Source organism: Hippocampus zosterae, chromosome 16, assembly GCF_025434085.1.
Source record: "Hippocampus zosterae strain Florida chromosome 16, ASM2543408v3, whole genome shotgun sequence".
Classification (NCBI taxonomy): Eukaryota; Metazoa; Chordata; class Actinopteri; order Syngnathiformes; family Syngnathidae; genus Hippocampus; species Hippocampus zosterae.
In genome coordinates this window covers 13514043-13531153 of record NC_067466.1, presented here as the reverse complement: position 1 = coordinate 13531153, position 17111 = coordinate 13514043, and the positions used below count along the sequence as shown (strand labels likewise).

General features: G+C 42.9%; 4 protein-coding genes across 6 annotated transcripts; 2 read left to right on the top strand and 2 right to left on the bottom strand.

Moving 5' to 3' along the window:
• Positions 1 to 169: 169 nt before the first annotated feature.
• mia (MIA SH3 domain containing) lies at positions 170 to 1709 on the bottom strand. The gene is made up of 4 exons (XM_052047170.1): positions 1383 to 1709; positions 1151 to 1284; positions 630 to 740; positions 170 to 535 (listed from the first exon to the last, which is right to left on the bottom strand). Exons 1-4 carry the CDS (start codon positions 1498 to 1500, stop codon positions 512 to 514), a joined length of 387 nt encoding a protein of 128 aa, XP_051903130.1. The 5' UTR covers positions 1501 to 1709; the 3' UTR covers positions 170 to 511.
• A 222-nt stretch (positions 1710 to 1931) lies between these two features.
• On the top strand, positions 1932 to 7720 carry bicdl2 (BICD family like cargo adaptor 2). 3 transcript variants are annotated; one of them, XM_052047165.1, is made up of 11 exons: positions 1938 to 2060; positions 2687 to 2728; positions 2815 to 3153; positions 3697 to 3912; positions 4106 to 4222; positions 4737 to 4883; positions 5048 to 5194; positions 5368 to 5442; positions 6655 to 6737; positions 6838 to 6952; positions 7397 to 7720. In XM_052047165.1, the coding sequence occupies exons 3-11, from the start codon at positions 2908 to 2910 to the stop codon at positions 7565 to 7567; spliced, it is 1317 nt and encodes a 438-aa protein (XP_051903125.1). In that variant the 5' UTR covers positions 1938 to 2060; positions 2687 to 2728; positions 2815 to 2907; the 3' UTR covers positions 7568 to 7720. The 3 variants fall into 3 exon arrangements, with proteins under 3 accessions (XP_051903124.1, XP_051903126.1, XP_051903125.1); XM_052047164.1 differs by having other exon boundaries at positions 1932 to 2060; positions 2687 to 3153; XM_052047166.1 differs by lacking the exon at positions 5048 to 5194 and having other exon boundaries at positions 1932 to 2060; positions 2687 to 3153.
• A 284-nt stretch (positions 7721 to 8004) lies between these two features.
• Positions 8005 to 13409, bottom strand: si:dkey-71l1.1 (uncharacterized protein LOC569883 homolog). Its single transcript, XM_052047167.1, has 10 exons — positions 13254 to 13409; positions 12590 to 12789; positions 12313 to 12380; positions 12090 to 12182; positions 11903 to 12004; positions 11685 to 11790; positions 9369 to 9491; positions 9193 to 9269; positions 9011 to 9113; positions 8005 to 8929 (listed from the first exon to the last, which is right to left on the bottom strand). The coding sequence occupies exons 2-10, from the start codon at positions 12771 to 12773 to the stop codon at positions 8787 to 8789; spliced, it is 999 nt and encodes a 332-aa protein (XP_051903127.1). The 5' UTR covers positions 12774 to 12789; positions 13254 to 13409; the 3' UTR covers positions 8005 to 8786.
• An 89-nt stretch (positions 13410 to 13498) lies between these two features.
• fdxacb1 (ferredoxin-fold anticodon binding domain containing 1) lies at positions 13499 to 16952 on the top strand. Its single transcript, XM_052047157.1, has 6 exons — positions 13499 to 13587; positions 13822 to 13995; positions 14087 to 14243; positions 14514 to 14717; positions 14801 to 14959; positions 15071 to 16952. Exons 1-6 carry the CDS (start codon positions 13575 to 13577, stop codon positions 16263 to 16265), a joined length of 1902 nt encoding a protein of 633 aa, XP_051903117.1. The 5' UTR covers positions 13499 to 13574; the 3' UTR covers positions 16266 to 16952.
• Positions 16953 to 17111: the final 159 nt, after the last annotated feature.

Below are 17111 nucleotides of genomic sequence, written 5' to 3'. Positions count from 1 at the left end.
TCTTCTTGGTGGCATATTAAAAATGAAGTTGAAATTCCTGAGAGAACAGAGCCATAAAAGTCAGTGACGCAAAAGTACAGACACAAACTACAGCAGTTTTAAAGGATGATTTTAAATGTTTATTCTCTTTCATCTTGAAACAATATCCAATGATGCATTGGTTGCGGAGATTAAAACTTTAACCAGCAATACTTTTTTTTTTTTGCATGAAATGCTAATTCAAAATAAGGGTTCTGCAATTCATTAAAAAAAAAAAGCTGAATAACATCTCAGTGCTAAATGAGAAAAGTAAGCGTTATCATTTGACTAGTTGCACTCCATTATACTCAAAAATGTTTTTGTTCGAGAAAGCTCAAAGCATTGCAATTAAGCTTCAACAACAATGCAAAGCACAACAATAAAAAACGTTACATTACATTCTGCAGCTGTACCTCATGAAGCGGCTGCTGTATAAACTTCTAATGCGCGGTAACTGGAGAGCAAGTTGATCACCTCTTTGAAGGATCCCATTTCAGTTACAGTAAAAGTCCCATTTCTGAAAAAAAAGTGAAAGTGCAAGTATGAGGAGCGCCACGGACGGCGCGCGTGCCTCGTTGGCGTACTCTGTGTCTGCGTGCGTGTTCACCCACGGTCGTCTTGACTTCTGTGTTGGCTGGCTCCAGAGCTTGAACCTCCTCCACCACGGTGCTGGGAAAGTGACCGATACGAGCCTCCTGTCCTCCATAATAAGAATCCTGAACCTGCGAAGACATTTCTTTGGATGATTAATCTTCACAGGTGGGCAGTGGTCATCATTAATGTTCCATTGATCAGAAACGCATGTGGACAAAAGTATTGGCAAACACACCTGAATAAAAGGAGTTATACGTAGCGCATTAGCTGGGCTTTGTGAAAACCTTTTTCTTGTCTTTATTTTTCTCAAGGTGCTGTGCCTTTTAGTTTTTGTTTTTCTTTTTGAGTTGCTTCACCTTTTCTGGTCACGACTGAATTATTTATATTCGTGTTTTGCTCGAGTTGCCACGCCTCCCCGAAGCTGCTACAACTTATGGAAGACCATCGCCATATTTTCTTCACTTCTTCACATGTAAATGCAATCGCCACAAGTTTTTCTTGACAATCTGTGTGATCTTCCACTTTTTTTTTAACTCACACTGCCTGCCCAGAAGAGGTTGCCAGTGTCCTGTAGCATGGCGTAGACATAAACCAGCTGCCCCTGTCTGATCGAGATGAACCTGCAGTCCGCGGGATGATAGTCCTGCACAGCACGAGCTATCAGGATAGCATCTGTGCAGAAATAAGAAATTCATTCACAGGGGAGGGTGGAAGAACACCTGACTCAACAACTCTTCAACAATGTTACGGTAAAAGGCGTGCGTACTTACAGCTACATTCCGAGTCAGCGCAGCGTTTTCGAGTAGAAAGTTTAGGCATCTGTCTTCCGGCATCTGAGCTTGGTAACAGAACCCAAAGAGAGATCATCAGAAAGAATTTGCAAAGCATGGCTGCACCTCCTGACCCTACTCTGCTCTACTTATGATTTTATCCTTTTGTGGGAGATGCTGTGATGGCGTTGACTATTTCTTCTTATTTTCGCTCCCACCCCGCCTCCACCGCCTTGCTTACGACTTACACAGAAGTCCTTTGAAAGCTTTCAAGTAAGTAAACAGGATGGAGGGTGGGTAGGAGGGGTGTTGTGGATGGAGGAGGAGTGCCGATTTGACAAACTCATGCTTGTTTTTTTGAACTTTCACCCGGCCCCTCTTTTTCCATGCCAACTTGGCCCATTGCACTCACACTAGAGTGAGTATTGCTCTGAGGCCGTGACAGTTTTTTTTTTCCTCGTCCAGCCGCTAGATGTCAGAACACCTTTTGCTGTTTTTTTCTTATAGCCCCCCCTCTCTTTCTATCAGAGCAAAACCCCAAGAGGCGGAGCCTCTACCTGTATTTACATATTGCACTGCCAAGGGAACCAGCTGAGCCTCTCCTGAGCAAACACACACACACTCACAGAACAGGAAAACTGTTACTCTTTGACGTGAGAAGCCTGTGGGGACGCTCAGGTAAGACGGACTTCTTCTTCTTCCTGATTTCTATGTTGAATAAAAGGATAGCCGGACTGAAATCATATTTCAAAGTTGTTTTTAAATATCACATGTATTTATGGTTTCAGTCAGGGAAAGATTGACATGAGAAATAAGACAAAATGTCTGGTGTGTGATCAAAACTAAAGGGCCTGTCGCAACAATACAGCCCTTTCAAAGATAAGTTTTGAAGGAGCTGTTTCTTGAGTTCAGTGTCCAGATGTACTGCATCATATGTATTGAGGGGCGCTTTTTAATACGTTGGTAAAGTTGCGGCCGGGGAATGTCGATTCATATTTTGTTGTGAGAAACGACACCTCCGAAAGGCAGTGTCATGAGGCTGCTCAATCAGATGAGCAGGGATTCATTGAAGGGATACTTTGTGGAACGTTTTGTTGACTTTGAGTGACATGTCAAGAAAACACATTAGAGGACATTAAGCATGGAATTTAAGGGAGTGGATCCAAACAATGACTCCAATGGATCTGCCATTTCGGTCTGAACACAACAAAAGAGGCCGTCAAACAAAAGAGTCTGCGAGGTTAGATTACGAGACAGCCAAAGGGATCTCTCATAATCTCTTCTGACCTGTACTGTATTTACAGTTGGATTGGATTCACGAGCTTGTCCTAAAAAGAGCCAGAAAGGTGAATGACGACAACATCAGGACCATCTGGGCCACACGGAAGAACAATACACTGGGATTAATTGAATTACAAACAATTCTTTCTAGAGAAATCAGTCTCCTCATCCGGTTCGCCCGCCGACCTGTCAGACTTGGGATGTTGTTCTCCAATTGACTCCCTGCAATTGCAACCCTAAGACCATGTTCGGCCCCAGGAAGAGCAGTCTCCCTTCCCCCAGCCTGGAGGACTCCTTTTTCCCGCTCTCGTCTTCCTCATCCATATCGCTTTCCTTCGCCCTGCCCGCCTCCACGCCGGATCGCGGGAACGTCGACAGCGGCGGCGGCATCGAGACGGATCTGATTCTGGCAGCCGAGCTGGGACAGGCTCTGCTGGAGAAGAATGAGGAACTGGCCGCTGCTCTGGAACAGAAAGAGAGGGAAGTAGAGGTATAAGTGTTTTGTGGACTAAAGAGTACATTGTATCATCTTAACACACGCTGCAGAGTTTGCGTCAAAACATTCAATTGTACTTTTTTGCAAAATGAATATTCCTCCGTCGATTTCAATCAAAACGGATTTTTTAAAATAAATTCAGATTTTTGTAAACAGCTGTCGCACTAGCTCTTATTGCATTGTCTAAGTGGACCTAATGCATTTGCATCTATAGTATACTGTAGTCTCTATGATATTGAAAATGAAACCCGTTTGTTTTAATAATAGGATACACATTGACTGTCATTTTGAGTTGTTTTATTTATTTAATGCGAATATAGATTTAAAAAAAAAGATTTGCGTTTGCTAGTGATATAGGTGAGCTATAGTACATATATTATGATGGGAAGTGATGGTATGATACATTTATCAAGCACTGTATTTTATAAATCTAACTATAGTGTATTGAATTTTTTATTTCAATATTGCACAAAACAAACATCGATAACAAATGGACTTCACACTTCCTGTACCCAAATGTTGTGTTGAATGTCTCAGATGTTGCAGCAGGAAAAGTACGTTTTGCAAAGGAGGCTGGATATGAATGAACTGGCATCCGGACAGAAGGAGGCTGAGCTGAACGGCGATTTGGCCGCCTTACGATCCGAGCTGGACCGCCATCATATTCAGGGGCGGGACCGGCGCAGGGACGAGAGCGAGCAACTGACTCAGTTATCTAACCATAACCAGCGCTTGGTGGAGCAGCTATCAGAGGTGTGTTTTATGTCATCACCCATCGAGCAGGTTTCAATGCTGAAATCTCAATGAGCGTTTTGTTTTGCGCGATGCGGTTGTGTGCTAAACTTAGTGTCAGGAAACACTCAATGAGAGCAATGCAGGCAAACAGGTTCTGGGAGTCGAATTCTTTGAACCGTCTGTCAACTTTTCCCCTCTGCCGTCCCTCTAGGCTGTGACGCTAGAACATTCCCTGAGGACGGAAATTCGTACCCTGAGAGAGGAGATGGACGAGTCCTCCTTCAGCCGGAATATCAGCTCCACACAATTAGAAAACACACTCGCAGAGGTATAAATATCACCCTGACGCTAACTGTCTACGAGCTCGAAAAGGAAATAACAAGCCAATACTTGAACTGAAGGGGTGTATCTTAATACGTCCCTGCAATTAGTCTGAAGAATTGAAACAAACCTAATGATGTGTTTCAAAACAGCAATTTACAGGAAAATGTGTTTTAGTCTGCACGTAAAGAGTAATTTAAGCTTTTAAGTGAGGAATTAAGTAACTTAATTCAAATTTGAGTGAGTCTACAAGAAAAGATTAAAGTATGTAACACAAGAAGAAGGGCATAAGCTCTCTTTTTTTCTGCTCACAAATGAGGAATTTGGGGGATACATGAACATTTGAGGGAATAAATTGGAAAATATTAAGGGAAGCGTGATCATGAATTTTAGTCGGGAGAGACTTCCTGCCATTCACAAACAAAAGAAGAACCTCTTTTGGGAGTGGCAATGAAGGAAATGGAAGCCCAGCATGGAACTGACCTGTGCATCGATCCTTTGCCGACTGGCCTTTCCGGCAGAGCCGAGTTTTGAAGGGGCGCCTGTGTCACATGGAAGCCCAGCTGAAGGCCTCCCAGGAAGACAGCGAAAAGCTGCGCTCCGAGCGGAACGACCTGAGGGACAGAGTGACGGAGCTTCAGGTGCAGCTGCGAGAGAAGGAGGCAGAGGTAAAGAGCTTTGTGACTGGGTGGTCTTTATCATGATGACGCTAACAGGAAAATCAATCAACTCCCCACTAACGGCAAGCTACTAATACACAAAAGTCGCCGATTGTTAGAGTTGGACCATTGCGTCCATCCCTCACTCACTGTGTGTGTATGTGTTTGTGTAGCTCGAGCAGGAGCAAGGGGTGGTGTTTGAGTTGCGTACCATGAATCGCTCTCTGCAACAAAATGCCCTGAGCCTGGGAGAAGAGAGCATCCTGGACATTACACACACACCACCTTTGTCACTGCTTAGTGAAATTCAGCAATCCCAGGTACATACAGTGCACTCACGCATACACACACAGTGGCACCACTGCTACTTTTTGTGCGTACTAACCACTAAACTCTTTGCTTCGGTTGATTTTAGAAAGCGTTAACCGATGATTACCTGAACTTCCGAATAATGTTACCTAATATGTCCGTCCCCGCTGACTCCAACGCACAGGCCAAAGATGCCCTCCTAGCTCACTCTGTGGCCCTGCAAGCAAGAGATGATGAGATAGCGGCACTCAAAGAGGAGGTCTGTAGCAACTTTGTACAAGTGCCCTCTACACGCACACACAATAAAACACAATAGTCTACTTGTGCAAAATCAAAAGCAGACTACACCCGGGACTGCAGATTGCCAGTTAATCACAGGGCAATTATTAATGAGGCGTTGATTTGAAAGCGACCCTGCACTGGACTCACACTCGTCAGCTTTGTGAATCCCAAACACCGGAAAATGTCTAATTTTGCTTAATTGGTCCTTAAGCAAAATTGGTCCATTAATTGCTTAATGATATAATAGTATACTTCATACAAAGTAATGACATAATTAAATAGAATGGAAAGAAGGAAACATTTGAATTGATACGATCCTATTCTCCATGTAATGTGCCCCATTGGCCCCTGGGAGGCAGTATAATACAAAAGGCATGCAGATACAAAGAATAAAAACTACTACTACGACTACTAATTTTTGTCGAGGACAAAGAATGCATGCCGATATTATGTGTCCTCGGGTGTATCCATTGCTTCTAAAACCGCGTCTATCACCGCAAACTGGTGTTTCGTATTTTTTTATGAGCATGAATTAATGTTATTTTCAAGATGAAATGCAAATGTGTTGTTATTTAAAACATTGACGAGAATCAAACTGTACCCAGGCAAGGATTCGTCCACGTACCGCATTTGGAAAATCACTCAGCTCACTGTTTGGCGTTGAAGCCTGTCTATTTGCTTTCGTGAGGGGGTCGTAATATTTCGAATACTTAGGATGTTCGAGTGTCCCCATCTACTGCATGTTATCATAGGACTGTTTAAATGTGTACGATACGATATTACATTAGAAGTGTAAAAGAGTAACGGTCCACTGTCCAGTAATCAATCCAGTATTGAACCTCCGGGGAACTACCAATAAGTTTGCCACTGGCAGTGCAGCAGTTCAACTTAGGTCCCACTTTGTGTAGCTTGCATGGAATCATTTCACATTCTTTGAACACTTCACAACTAGATAGAACGGGAATCATACAAGAAACTATCTCACCCAGCAAAAAGTGCTCTGCAGTATGCAAATCCACAGTTGTGCGACTGTTAAAATGTCTCTGTGTCAAGCTCGTGTAAGCAAATGTCCACCGGCGTAGATTAGATAAAGGCCATTTTCATGAGAGGATCAGTTTTAAAGCGTCATACAGAGAAGTTTTTTGACAGTATCTCACATGACTGACGGCCCATGTTTCCAACTTCACAGTTGGAATCCCAACGAGAAGAACTGGAATCACTGAGGGAGGAAATCAAGCCATTTCGAGGCAGTCCAGACGCGCCAAAGTATAGGTAAAGATACACACTGTTCTTACAGAAAATATATATATGTATGTAATCTGGTATGTTCATTAATATCATGCTAATTGCTAATTAACTCACCCATGTCCAGTTCATTAGAGAGCGAGTTGGTCACGGTTCGGCAGGAGAAAGACTTATTGACCCATCAGCTCCTCAACACCATCCGACACAAGGTGGCGCTGTCCCAAGAACTGGATGCTTGGCAGGTATGTCTGAAATAGACTGGACAGGCACTCACCAGGCAGCGTGATGTCACAGTTTCTTAACACGTTTTTTTCCTCACAGTTCGGTTCAGGGTTGCTTGTCGTTGCCGCCTGAGCAGAACATCATTTCTCGGCGACTAAAATTGTTGTCACTCGTGTTGACCTTAAAGTATCTCGACCTGGAGGACGTTGCTCCAACTCGGAAGATATATGTCAGTGGTATCGGTGTGTGGTATCAGTACTTTTTTAAGAGTACTGTGCAGAGATGCAGTATAGATGCCGGGTTAAAACGATACCATAGAAAGATAGAGCCAATCGGCCTGAGCGCGATTACCTATCTTCTATCTGGATCAGACACGTCGTACAAATTTTGTATTAAATCTCATTTGAGTGTCTACCTGATGAAATGTCCAAAGATGTTTTTCCTTTCTCCAACCTGTCTGGCAGGAGGATATGCGCTTGGTAATCAATCAGCAAGTGCTCCAGAAGGAGGAGGACAGAATCAAAGAAGTTGAGCGAGAGCGCGGTAGCATAGGAGGACTCCAAAGAAGCAAGTCTTTGAAATTAAAAGGCGAAGCAGGAAAAGGATTCTTCTCATCTCTTTTCAAAGACAAATAACACATCAGGAAACAGAAAATTGATTTCAAAGGGACCGTGCATCAAACTAATTTTGTAATACAACAAGCAATTGTGTATATAGTTGTATATATGAATGTACAGTAGAGTAATACTTTCTACTTTTATTGCTTTGTATTAAAATGTGATTTGAGATTTCGTGTATTTTGGGATGTTTCTTGCTTTGCTTCACAGCCTTTTGAGAGCCTGCTTCAACACAATAATCCAAACATCTGGATTTTTATACTTTCAACTCAACCGAAAACAAAGTTTCTGCAAAGTCGACACTGAGCATACATTTCAAGAATTTTGAACGAGTTTTCATGCAACTTGAGCTCATTTGAGAATCAAGGTGGAGCTAACGGAAGAGTTGCAGCAAAAAGGTGTACCTAATGTTATGGCCGGTACATGGATAAGAAGAAGAAACAACCACAGTGATCAATGATATAAATAACATTGTTTAATAAATTAAGTCAAAAAATGCACTCCCTTCCACATGTCCCCTTGTTAAATAACATAAATAATACAATAAATATATGACCGGAGCGTGCAATCGTGCATGTTGCATGATACAGAACAGTATTGCGCATACCTTCCATACATTTCATTACTTGGTCCTCTTGGGTTTTAGCAGCACCTTTTGTATACGTACTAACACTCGACAGAACACACACACTGCTTTTGGGTCCTTCTGTCCAATCAAACCCTTTTTCCGCATTAATTTACCGTGTGGGAAAATCTGACATGGTTTAACTGCCAATTCAAAACTGGAGTATAATCTGCAAATTTTACAATGAAATTGCAATGATTTTAGTCAACTGTGCAGAAAAGTCGCATACATTCCAGTGAAAATACTAAAATAACACGGTTTTCTTTTTTACATTTATAATCTTCTGTAACAAAATGTCAGCGCGAGTATTCCCTTCATTTCATGGTTTTGCCACTCAGAAAGTCCACCTCATCATTTCTGCTTAATAGGACGGCAACCAAATAAATTAGGAATCCCCTTTCATTTCAGAGGTAGATTGCAAGAGACGATGCACTGATTTCAGGAACTCTTCTGGGACTCAAGACCACGATATTGTGGCATTTCCCATAGCTGATTCACCTTGAGGGATCGGTTCAGGATGGAGCCATGGAGGCAGCTTTCAGTTTTGTTTTTGTTTTTTTGACATGTCAGTTGTCAATGTCAGCTGTCATTCAGCAAGAAAAAAAAAGCAGGCTACTGTCCCACATTGACACCAAGACCTACTTGCAACTTGTCACCGCGGTGGTTTACAAAGGCACCCATGACCAGGGTGGCAGGGAGCGGGCTCAGGCGCTTCTCCAGCACGCCTCCAATGATGCAGCGACTGTTAATCATACCTACAAGATAACGACACAAAGGTTCCTTAAATTATTCCCTCCAGATGAAAAACAAAACCAATACAATTGAAAAATGCAGACCTCGAAAGACCATGTTGGCTTCTGGTAGTTCCATCTGGTACCCAAATGAGGTTGTGGTCTCCTGAGTCCTGGTACTGGCTTCAAATTCCACCCCTACTTGGATCTAGGGAGCCCACATATCATACACATAAATACTACAAAAACTACTTGCATTTATTTTTATGTCATATTTGATTCAGCACCTGCTTGTTGGCTCTATGATAGTAGCTTGCATGGGCTCCTCCTTTCCCGGCATTCAGTGTTGCCACCCAGTTTGGTCCTGGAAAAAAAAAATAGGGTGGAGAAAAAAGCTGTGAGATCCACCGAAAGTTGACTCAATATTACGGCTACATTTACTTAATTCACAAGGAAATCCCACTTGAATACTGTCCAGCTAGTGTGAGGATTCCACCTTCTTCTGCTCTGCCTCTGTGGTAGACCAGCTCACCTCCTAACACCAGACCAGAGGACACACTCTGCAGAAAGTGTGCCACTAGGATAACTGCTCAGGAGAATAGACATACATAAAAACGTGGATTAAAAAATTATAATAATGATAATAATAATAATCAGAGAAACCACATTGAAGTTTGATGGCGTGCAGTTGCTCACCACTGCAGCTACATCCACAATAACAAATAGGGATGCCGCAATGGCACTTTTCTCAGACGACACATACCTCTACTGGTATCCGCATGTTTGAACACGCGCGGATACCAAGTGCAGATACTTGATAATGTGGACATGTCTTGCCCCCCCAATTTTTTAAAAATCATATAAAAAAAAATACGTCTCAGATGATATGGTGTGAAATAAATTATTATGACGTCGACTGTAAGAATCAAATGTTCTTCACTTAAAACGGATTATTTTAGCGTAATTGGATTTTCAGATCATTAAAAAAAAAAACTTGTGGCAGATTATCAAGTGGTCCAAGAATACTGCATCCATGTTAGCATGCCAGGGACATCCCAATTTTCCCTTTGTATGGGGTGGCCACAGAATACCATTGGCCATTTACATAGTCAAGTCAACAGTATTTATAGAGCACTTTCAAACAGCCAGCGCTGCATACAAAGTGCTGTACATGGAGCAATTTAACATGCACAATAAACAGTAAGACAAATCGGTAATAAAGGCGTTAGAAAGCACCAAACAGTAAAACCAAGAACAAAACTAAGTCATGCTGAGTCGAATGCCAAAGAATACAAGTGAGTTTTGAGGAGGGTTTTGAAGATGGGCAGCGAGGAGGCTTGCCAAATGTTCAGTGGGAGGTCATTCCAGAGAGAGGGACCAGCAACAGAAAAGGCTTGATCCCCTGTGAGCCTCAGTTTAGTCCTTGGTACTTCTAATAATGTCTGGTCCACAGACCTGAGGCGCCGGGCAGGTGTGTAGGGGCGGATGAGCTCAGAGAGGTAAGGTGGCGCGAGATTATTCAGAGATTTGAAAACAAAGAGGAGGATCTTGAAAATAACTCTAAAATGAATGGGTAGCCAGTGAAGGGATGCCAGAGTAGGAGTTATGTGCTCCCTCTTACGAGTACCAGTCAAGAGGCGAGCAAAATGTTCATGTGAGAGGAGAGGTTTTATTTTGGCCAGCTGTCTAAGGTGAAAGAAGCTGGATTTAACAACGGCACCAATTTGCCGATCGAGCTTAAAAATCACTGTCCACTTTAAGGCCCAAATTTGAGACTGTTGACTTAAGATAAGGAGACAGGGGGCCCAAGTCTACAGGATGAAATGTACAAGGGCCACTGGGACCAAACAATATCACCTCTGTCTTCTTTTCGTTGAATTTCAAGAAGTTTTGTGACATTTTGATTTCTTCCAGACAGGATAGCAGTGGCCTTAATGAGAAGGCGTCTTTCTTGCTCAGTGGGACATAGATCTGGCAGTCATCTCCATAGCAGTGGAAGGGAATACCATGTTTCCTTAATATGGAACTCAATGGGAGTAGATACAGCGAGAACAGCAGAGGCCCCAGAATTGAGCCCTGTGGAACACCACATGACAGGGGAGCAGTGAGTGACTCAGAGCAGCCAAGGCTGACACAAAAGGTTCTGTCAGCTAGATAGGACCTAAACTACTCAAGAGCACTGGCGCCAATGCCCACCAAGTGCTGCAAATGAGTCAGCAGAATACTGTGATCCACTGTATCAAATGCTGCAGTTAAGTCCAATAAAACTAGACACACGTGGTCTCCAGAGTCATTTGCCAGTAGGATGTCATTAGAAACGCGTAACAGGGCTGACTCTGTGCTATGCATCGTCTTGAAACCTGACTGGAAGACCTCCAAGATGTTATGTTCATCCAAGAAAAGTTTCAACTGCATGTCCCCAGTGTGGGACGAATAAACGATATCTTATCTTATCTTATGTGCACCACTTTTTCCAGAATTTTGGAAATGAAAGGCAGTTTGGAAATGGGCCTGAAACTTCACAGCACATCTGGATCAAGACCAGGTTTCTTGATCAAGGGTTGGACCACAGCATGTTTAAACTGTTGGGGAACTACACCAGAAGAGAGGCTGCTGTTGATGATATCCAAGACCGATGCGCCAACACTCGGGAGAACCTCCTGAAAGAAGTGCGGGGGAAGAGAGTCGCAAGGGTACATACAACAATGGTGTCTGACAGCTCTGCTCTATTGGATCATATACATGGTGCAGGTTTAAGTAACCAAGTATCGGGTCTCACCCGATTCTCTAAGCACGTCTGGATTAGCTACCGTTACAGCAGCGGTGAAGTCACTCCCCCTGTACTCCGTTTCAAATTGCCACGTTACAAACTGGGACTGCTGGGTCTGAAACACAATGAAAGAGGGATCATTCAATGTTTTATGGCTGTTCAGATTTTACTTTACAGAAGAGACAGAACAAAGTGTTTGTTTGTTTGTTTGTTTGTTTGTTTTTTACCTGGAAAACCGATCTGGCTCGTACACGCTCAGTGAGATGCAGCAAAGCATGAGCATTCAGACTGCCTGAGGAATCCATCTCACCAATTAATGCGGGGGCATCCTGGAGGTAGATGAAGGATCAATATGCAACTTCTGTGTGTGTCTATACGATGCATACTTAACCACATTAGGGGTTCATGCTGTACTTTGTCTTTGCTGTAATCGTCAGACTGTAGGTGCTCCACATGGAATCGATAGTACGAAGGGCTGACGGCACTGAGGTGGAGGGTATGACTGACCTGAAGACAAAGTAGTATTTACCGTAATATGAATCTACATTTTAACTCGCCACCACAGGTTACACCGAATCAAAATTCTAATTCAATCCGATGAGGCTGCGTAGAATAAAATGTAAATGGCGAGCATCACCTTGAAGAAGCTGCTCACAGTTTTATTGATAATCAACTTGACACCTTCAATCTGCTGAGGAAATACATCTGGGAGAAGAGAGGAAAATTGCTCAGGGACAACATCATTCAATCAGATTAAGGACACTTGATTTGTCTGATTAATGTATATGCTGGATTCAGTAGCCCTTTATGAACACATTTGGTAACTTCAACTTAACTCAAAAATGGATGCCAACCACATCTCAATATAATGCATTATAAACCTTTTGGTCGTTGAAATTGTATTTCAGGCAAACCTTTGCAACTTCTGTGCAGGGAGTGAAAGCTGCCAGGGTTAGGTAGTCGTCCATCTCTCCTCTCCCAGCGTGGCGGGCTATACCAGTGAGCAGGATGTGCGTCCCAGCGAGAAGGAGGGGGGTCCGTAGAAAAAGGCCAATTCTGTTGGCCTGGACCGGAAGACAAAGCCAGAACACTGCCCATGGGGCTGCAAAGCTTCCTGGAAGAAATGAGAAACAACTTTTTCTTGTCCCTTTCATTTTACAAACATCTAATCTGCACAAACCGTGCACAACATTAAGTACATCCGAATAATTTAATGATACTTTGTATAAGAGCTTCATTGAATTTGATCCTTTGCAGTATTATATATTCATAAGCGTTATTATGACTACAATTTGCAGGTGCACGTAATACAGTGGCTGGTAAATGTACATGGGAACAGTTCAAATAAGCATGACAACAGTTTGTTGAGTTAAAATAATTAACAGTGCAGATTAAATACAGTTGTTATTTATGTAGACATTGAATTTTAAACGTTGTCACGTCAATGTGCAGCATTCAGAAAGATGTTATACTCGAGTGCATCAGTACCGTTAGCTTACATGACCTTAGCTTCCAGCAAAAGCGTAAACCTAAATTCAGTTTTTGTTAAAATGGCAACCTCAGACCGGATTAAAATACCTTAAATTCCTGTGAAAACCCGGGCGCGACACATTGGGAAAACTGCCAAAGTGAGTAAATATGAAGAATCGCTAGGAAAAAAATGTAGGAACTGATCCAGCTTTTCTGTGTCACTGCATAACATGTCCCTCAGAAACATGACCAGAACGCCTTGGCGTACTTCAACTGGTTTCTTAATATACTGTATGTTTTATTTAAATAATTGATTTGATTATAACTCACATTTTAAATTGTGTAAATATATAGTTTCTTTTTATTTTGGGAAGAACACGACCAGCCTTGTTTTTGGTCGGACTACTATAGTTGAAACACGTTACACCCATGCAGGCTGTAGGTGAGATTAATCTTGATCTTTTGCGTCCTGATCGGCACCGTAATTCACAGGAAGGTCACCCGGTTTTAGATACAAGACGGGAAACCTCGTTTTTGCCACTAAAACAACAAATTACTTTTTAAAATTAAGTCTGTAAAACCCTCACGCGTGGTTCCTTTGCGACAAGAACGGGAGGTCAGGGGTTTTTTTTAAGAAACCTGTAGAATCTTTTTTTCCTCATTTTCTGGTTAATAGGTATGTCTCGTTCACCGTCAATCCTGCTGGTGGGAGAAGGGAACTTCTCGTTTTCTGCTGCTTTGTGCCGCTTACCATCGGAGGTGAGCGTCACGGCCACTTGTCTGCAGCCGCAGGAGGAGGCACTGCGGCAGGAAGGCGCATCCATTCACATGCAGATTATAAAGGACTCGGGTGAGGATTTGGATTGTTGAGCTGTTTATATCCGTGCATTACGGTTTCGTTACAATTGTTATATCCTGTTATGCTTTTTTTGTTTCGCCAGGTGGAAAGGTGCTTTTTGAGGTTGACAGCACAAAGCTGGGGGAATGTGCATCCCTGCAAGGGCAATTGTTTGACCGTGTGCACTTTAATTTCCCACACTGCGGGAGAAAAAGTGGCGTTAAAAAGAACAGGCAACTTCTTAAAGACTTTTTTCTCAGGTAAAATTGAATCCCAATGATGGATACAGGTTTTACAGATGTACTCACACACTGACTGTGATTAAAAGACAAAAGTTTCATTTTAGCTGACATATTTATTTAAATGTCAGTTAAAGACTACTAGAGCAGCTGGACTTCATTTGAGGTTTATCAGAGGAACTTTAAATGGTGGTGACATAATAGGACTACGTAATGTCTTATGTCTGGACGATTTATCCAAACTCTGTCCAAACCCATCCAAATATCCATTTTGTGTCATTGCTCCTCCAGTTGTGTTCAGGTGTTAGCCGAAGATGGGGAGGTTCACGTTTCCCTATGCAACGGACAGGGCGGGACGCCGGCTGACCAGCCTAGGCGAGAGCGGCACAACAGCTGGCAGGTAGTCGCCATGGCGGCAGAGGCACACCTCGTCCTCAGTGATGTACGCCCTTTTGAGAGTGACCAATACCAAAGCTACAAGTGCACAGGATACAGGTAAGGTGAGTGTTCAAACAGGCAAGTTGTTCATTTAATGTGGGATTGGAAGTTGTTTTGATGTCAGTTTCATTCTTCCACAGGAGTCAGGATAAAGGCTTCCATTTGGAGAATGCTTTGCTCCACGTGTTTACTCGCAGCGCCCCCTTCAGCTCCCCTCAAGTGTTTAAAATGGAAGAAACTGTGGAAGGAGAAAAGGTCCAATATAACATACCAGCAGAACTCACTGATTACATGTCTCGGTATTATAACCTCAACACTCTGTATCATATTTTCTATTATGTGTGTGTGTATTTTCTGAGGATTTCATAAAAGCTAATGAACAGATTTTGATGTCGTTTTCCTCTCTTTAGGTGCTTTCTCACCTCGGATTCTGTCCATCCTGTCAAATTGGTGCAGGACTTTCTTCTCGAAAAGCTACAGGAAAAGTGGGCGGTCTTCATGGTGACAGAGACTCTTCCGGTCCTCCTCGGAGCCAAACGGTTGCATTTGTGCTGCCCTGATATAGACCACATGTTGCTCTACCGGATTCACATCTGTCAGAAAGAGCTGAGCTGTGAGGCTTGTACATCCACAGATGAGTTGCAGGGTCAGGCCAGTGGGCCTTGTGCTATCTCAAAGCAAGCGGACAAGGTGTTGAGTAGTAAGGGAGTGGATGGGATGAGGTCATTATGTTTTCCTGATGTTGATCTCAAGGGTGAAACTGCTCTTTATTTCTTGCGTCCTTCGCTGTGCCCCCTGATGGAAGCCGTGGTCGCGAAGAAAGAAGAGTGGACCGGTGGCGAGACAGAAACGGAAAATAAACATATTAAAGGAATTCATCTGGAGCAGAGTGGGCATTGGAATGGTGTGACGAACCTGCTGTATGGCATCAGTGGTCTGGTGTTCCGAAATGTTCCAGTCAACCCCTGGGCTCTGCCCGTCTTCCACGAGTTCCTTCTTACTGGTGTTCTCCCTAAAAAGAACGAGCCAGTAAAAGTCCTTGAGCAAACTTTGGGAGCGCTGCTCGCTCCCTATGGCATCGCCATGGTTACCAAGGAGGAAGGTCTGCATCTAATGGCACAGCCAATGGGTTTCATCGGTAAAGTACTCACAAATGACATCAATGACGTCAGCCTCCTCAGCATGACCGTGTCTTTAAATCTGGACCTCCTCGCCGTGCTCATGTTCTCACTCCCAGACTGGCGTCTGCTCTGGTCACGTGACCCGCGCTTTTCACAGCAGTTTGTCATCCGTCCAACACCCGGGACACCTTTTACCGCATTTTCCCTGTTCCCTGAGCTCTTCAGCTTTGACATCAGCTTCTGGACCGAGACGGCGTGGGAGGAGAAGAAATTTTACGCGCTGGTCCGAGTCGCCTCCCGCGGGACTGTGGAGCATGTTAAACTCATTGATAAGTTCTCACATCCGGACCTGAGCCAGACTAGCTACTGCTACAGGCTGATTTACCACTCACACACACACGCATTGTCACACACACAAGCCCTGCAGTTTCACAAACGCTTGGAGTCATTGCTGTCCGAATGCTTGGAAGTCACAATTAGGTAGCAGGTAATATTCCTCGGTTTGGCTGCTAAATGTAATTTCTTTTGAGAGAGTTGTAATTACCTGCAAATTGGAATCCTAATATAAGTCAAATGTAAAACTGTGTTTTATTATGTCGTGTTGTTGAACAATGACTGTTGTGTGCGCCAAAGTGTGTTTGAGCATTATCACCAGAGTGCTCGAAAGCAGTGCTTCTCAGCCTTAAATCATCCAAATCGTGTTTTCCATCCGAAAAATCTGACGGCACAATGTCAAAAGTACTGTATACATTATCTGTACATCCTGAATTAATGATGATGATGTGGTTGTGGGAGATGGGTTTTTTTTCCTGTGGTGCACAGTGGTTGGGAAGCACTGCTCTAAAGCTAAGTGGTACAAACTACAGGGAAAATGTAAATAAGACCACATGCCAGTGTTTTATTCATATATTTATTAACCAATGCTATTTAATATTTGAGTCATATGATCAACAAGACCCTGAGCCAAAATGACGATAAATGTAATTTCAGCGCGCTGTGCTATATATGCAAGAAAACAAAGAAGCGTCTTATACTGTGTATTAAATAATAAAACTTTGTTTATATAGCAACATGTTACATCCAAAAATTTTAACATGTTAAACGCAAGGAACAAGTACAGGAAACTGCGGGACTACATAGCCATATGTTTACAATAAATGAAGTATTTGAAGTGATGTCTTGTCGCACTCAATAATGAAAATATACGCATTATACATTTCAAACAGCACAGATCATGAACAAAGTGAACGTTAACAGAGATATTCTTAAATTGTTGAGATTTCATCGTCTATTGCGGATCGTTTGATTATCTTTTAAATTAATGTTCTAA

Coding starts and splice junctions, on each gene's coding strand:
- mia (XM_052047170.1), bottom strand. CDS start 1,500: ATGCTTTGCAAATTCTTTCTGATGATCTCTCTTTGGGTTCTGTTACCA. Junction 1,285..1,382: donor CGCTGACTCGGAATGTAGCT/GTAAGTACGCAC, acceptor ATTTCTGCACAG/ATGCTATCCTGATAGCTCGT. Junction 741..1,150: donor ACCTCTTCTGGGCAGGCAGT/GTGAGTTAAAAA, acceptor ATGTCTTCGCAG/GTTCAGGATTCTTATTATGG.
- bicdl2 (XM_052047164.1), top strand. CDS start 2,908: ATGTTCGGCCCCAGGAAGAGCAGTCTCCCTTCCCCCAGCCTGGAGGAC. Junction 3,913..4,105: donor TGGTGGAGCAGCTATCAGAG/GTGTGTTTTATG, acceptor CCGTCCCTCTAG/GCTGTGACGCTAGAACATTC. Junction 5,195..5,367: donor GTGAAATTCAGCAATCCCAG/GTACATACAGTG, acceptor TCCAACGCACAG/GCCAAAGATGCCCTCCTAGC.
- si:dkey-71l1.1 (XM_052047167.1), bottom strand. CDS start 12,773: ATGGGCAGTGTTCTGGCTTTGTCTTCCGGTCCAGGCCAACAGAATTGG. Junction 12,005..12,089: donor ACGATTACAGCAAAGACAAA/GTACAGCATGAA, acceptor ATCTACCTCCAG/GATGCCCCCGCATTAATTGG. Junction 9,270..9,368: donor ACTAGCTGGACAGTATTCAA/GTGGGATTTCCT, acceptor TTTTTTTTCCAG/GACCAAACTGGGTGGCAACA.
- fdxacb1 (XM_052047157.1), top strand. Junction 14,244..14,513: donor CTTAAAGACTTTTTTCTCAG/GTAAAATTGAAT, acceptor TTGCTCCTCCAG/TTGTGTTCAGGTGTTAGCCG. Junction 14,718..14,800: donor TACAAGTGCACAGGATACAG/GTAAGGTGAGTG, acceptor ATTCTTCCACAG/GAGTCAGGATAAAGGCTTCC.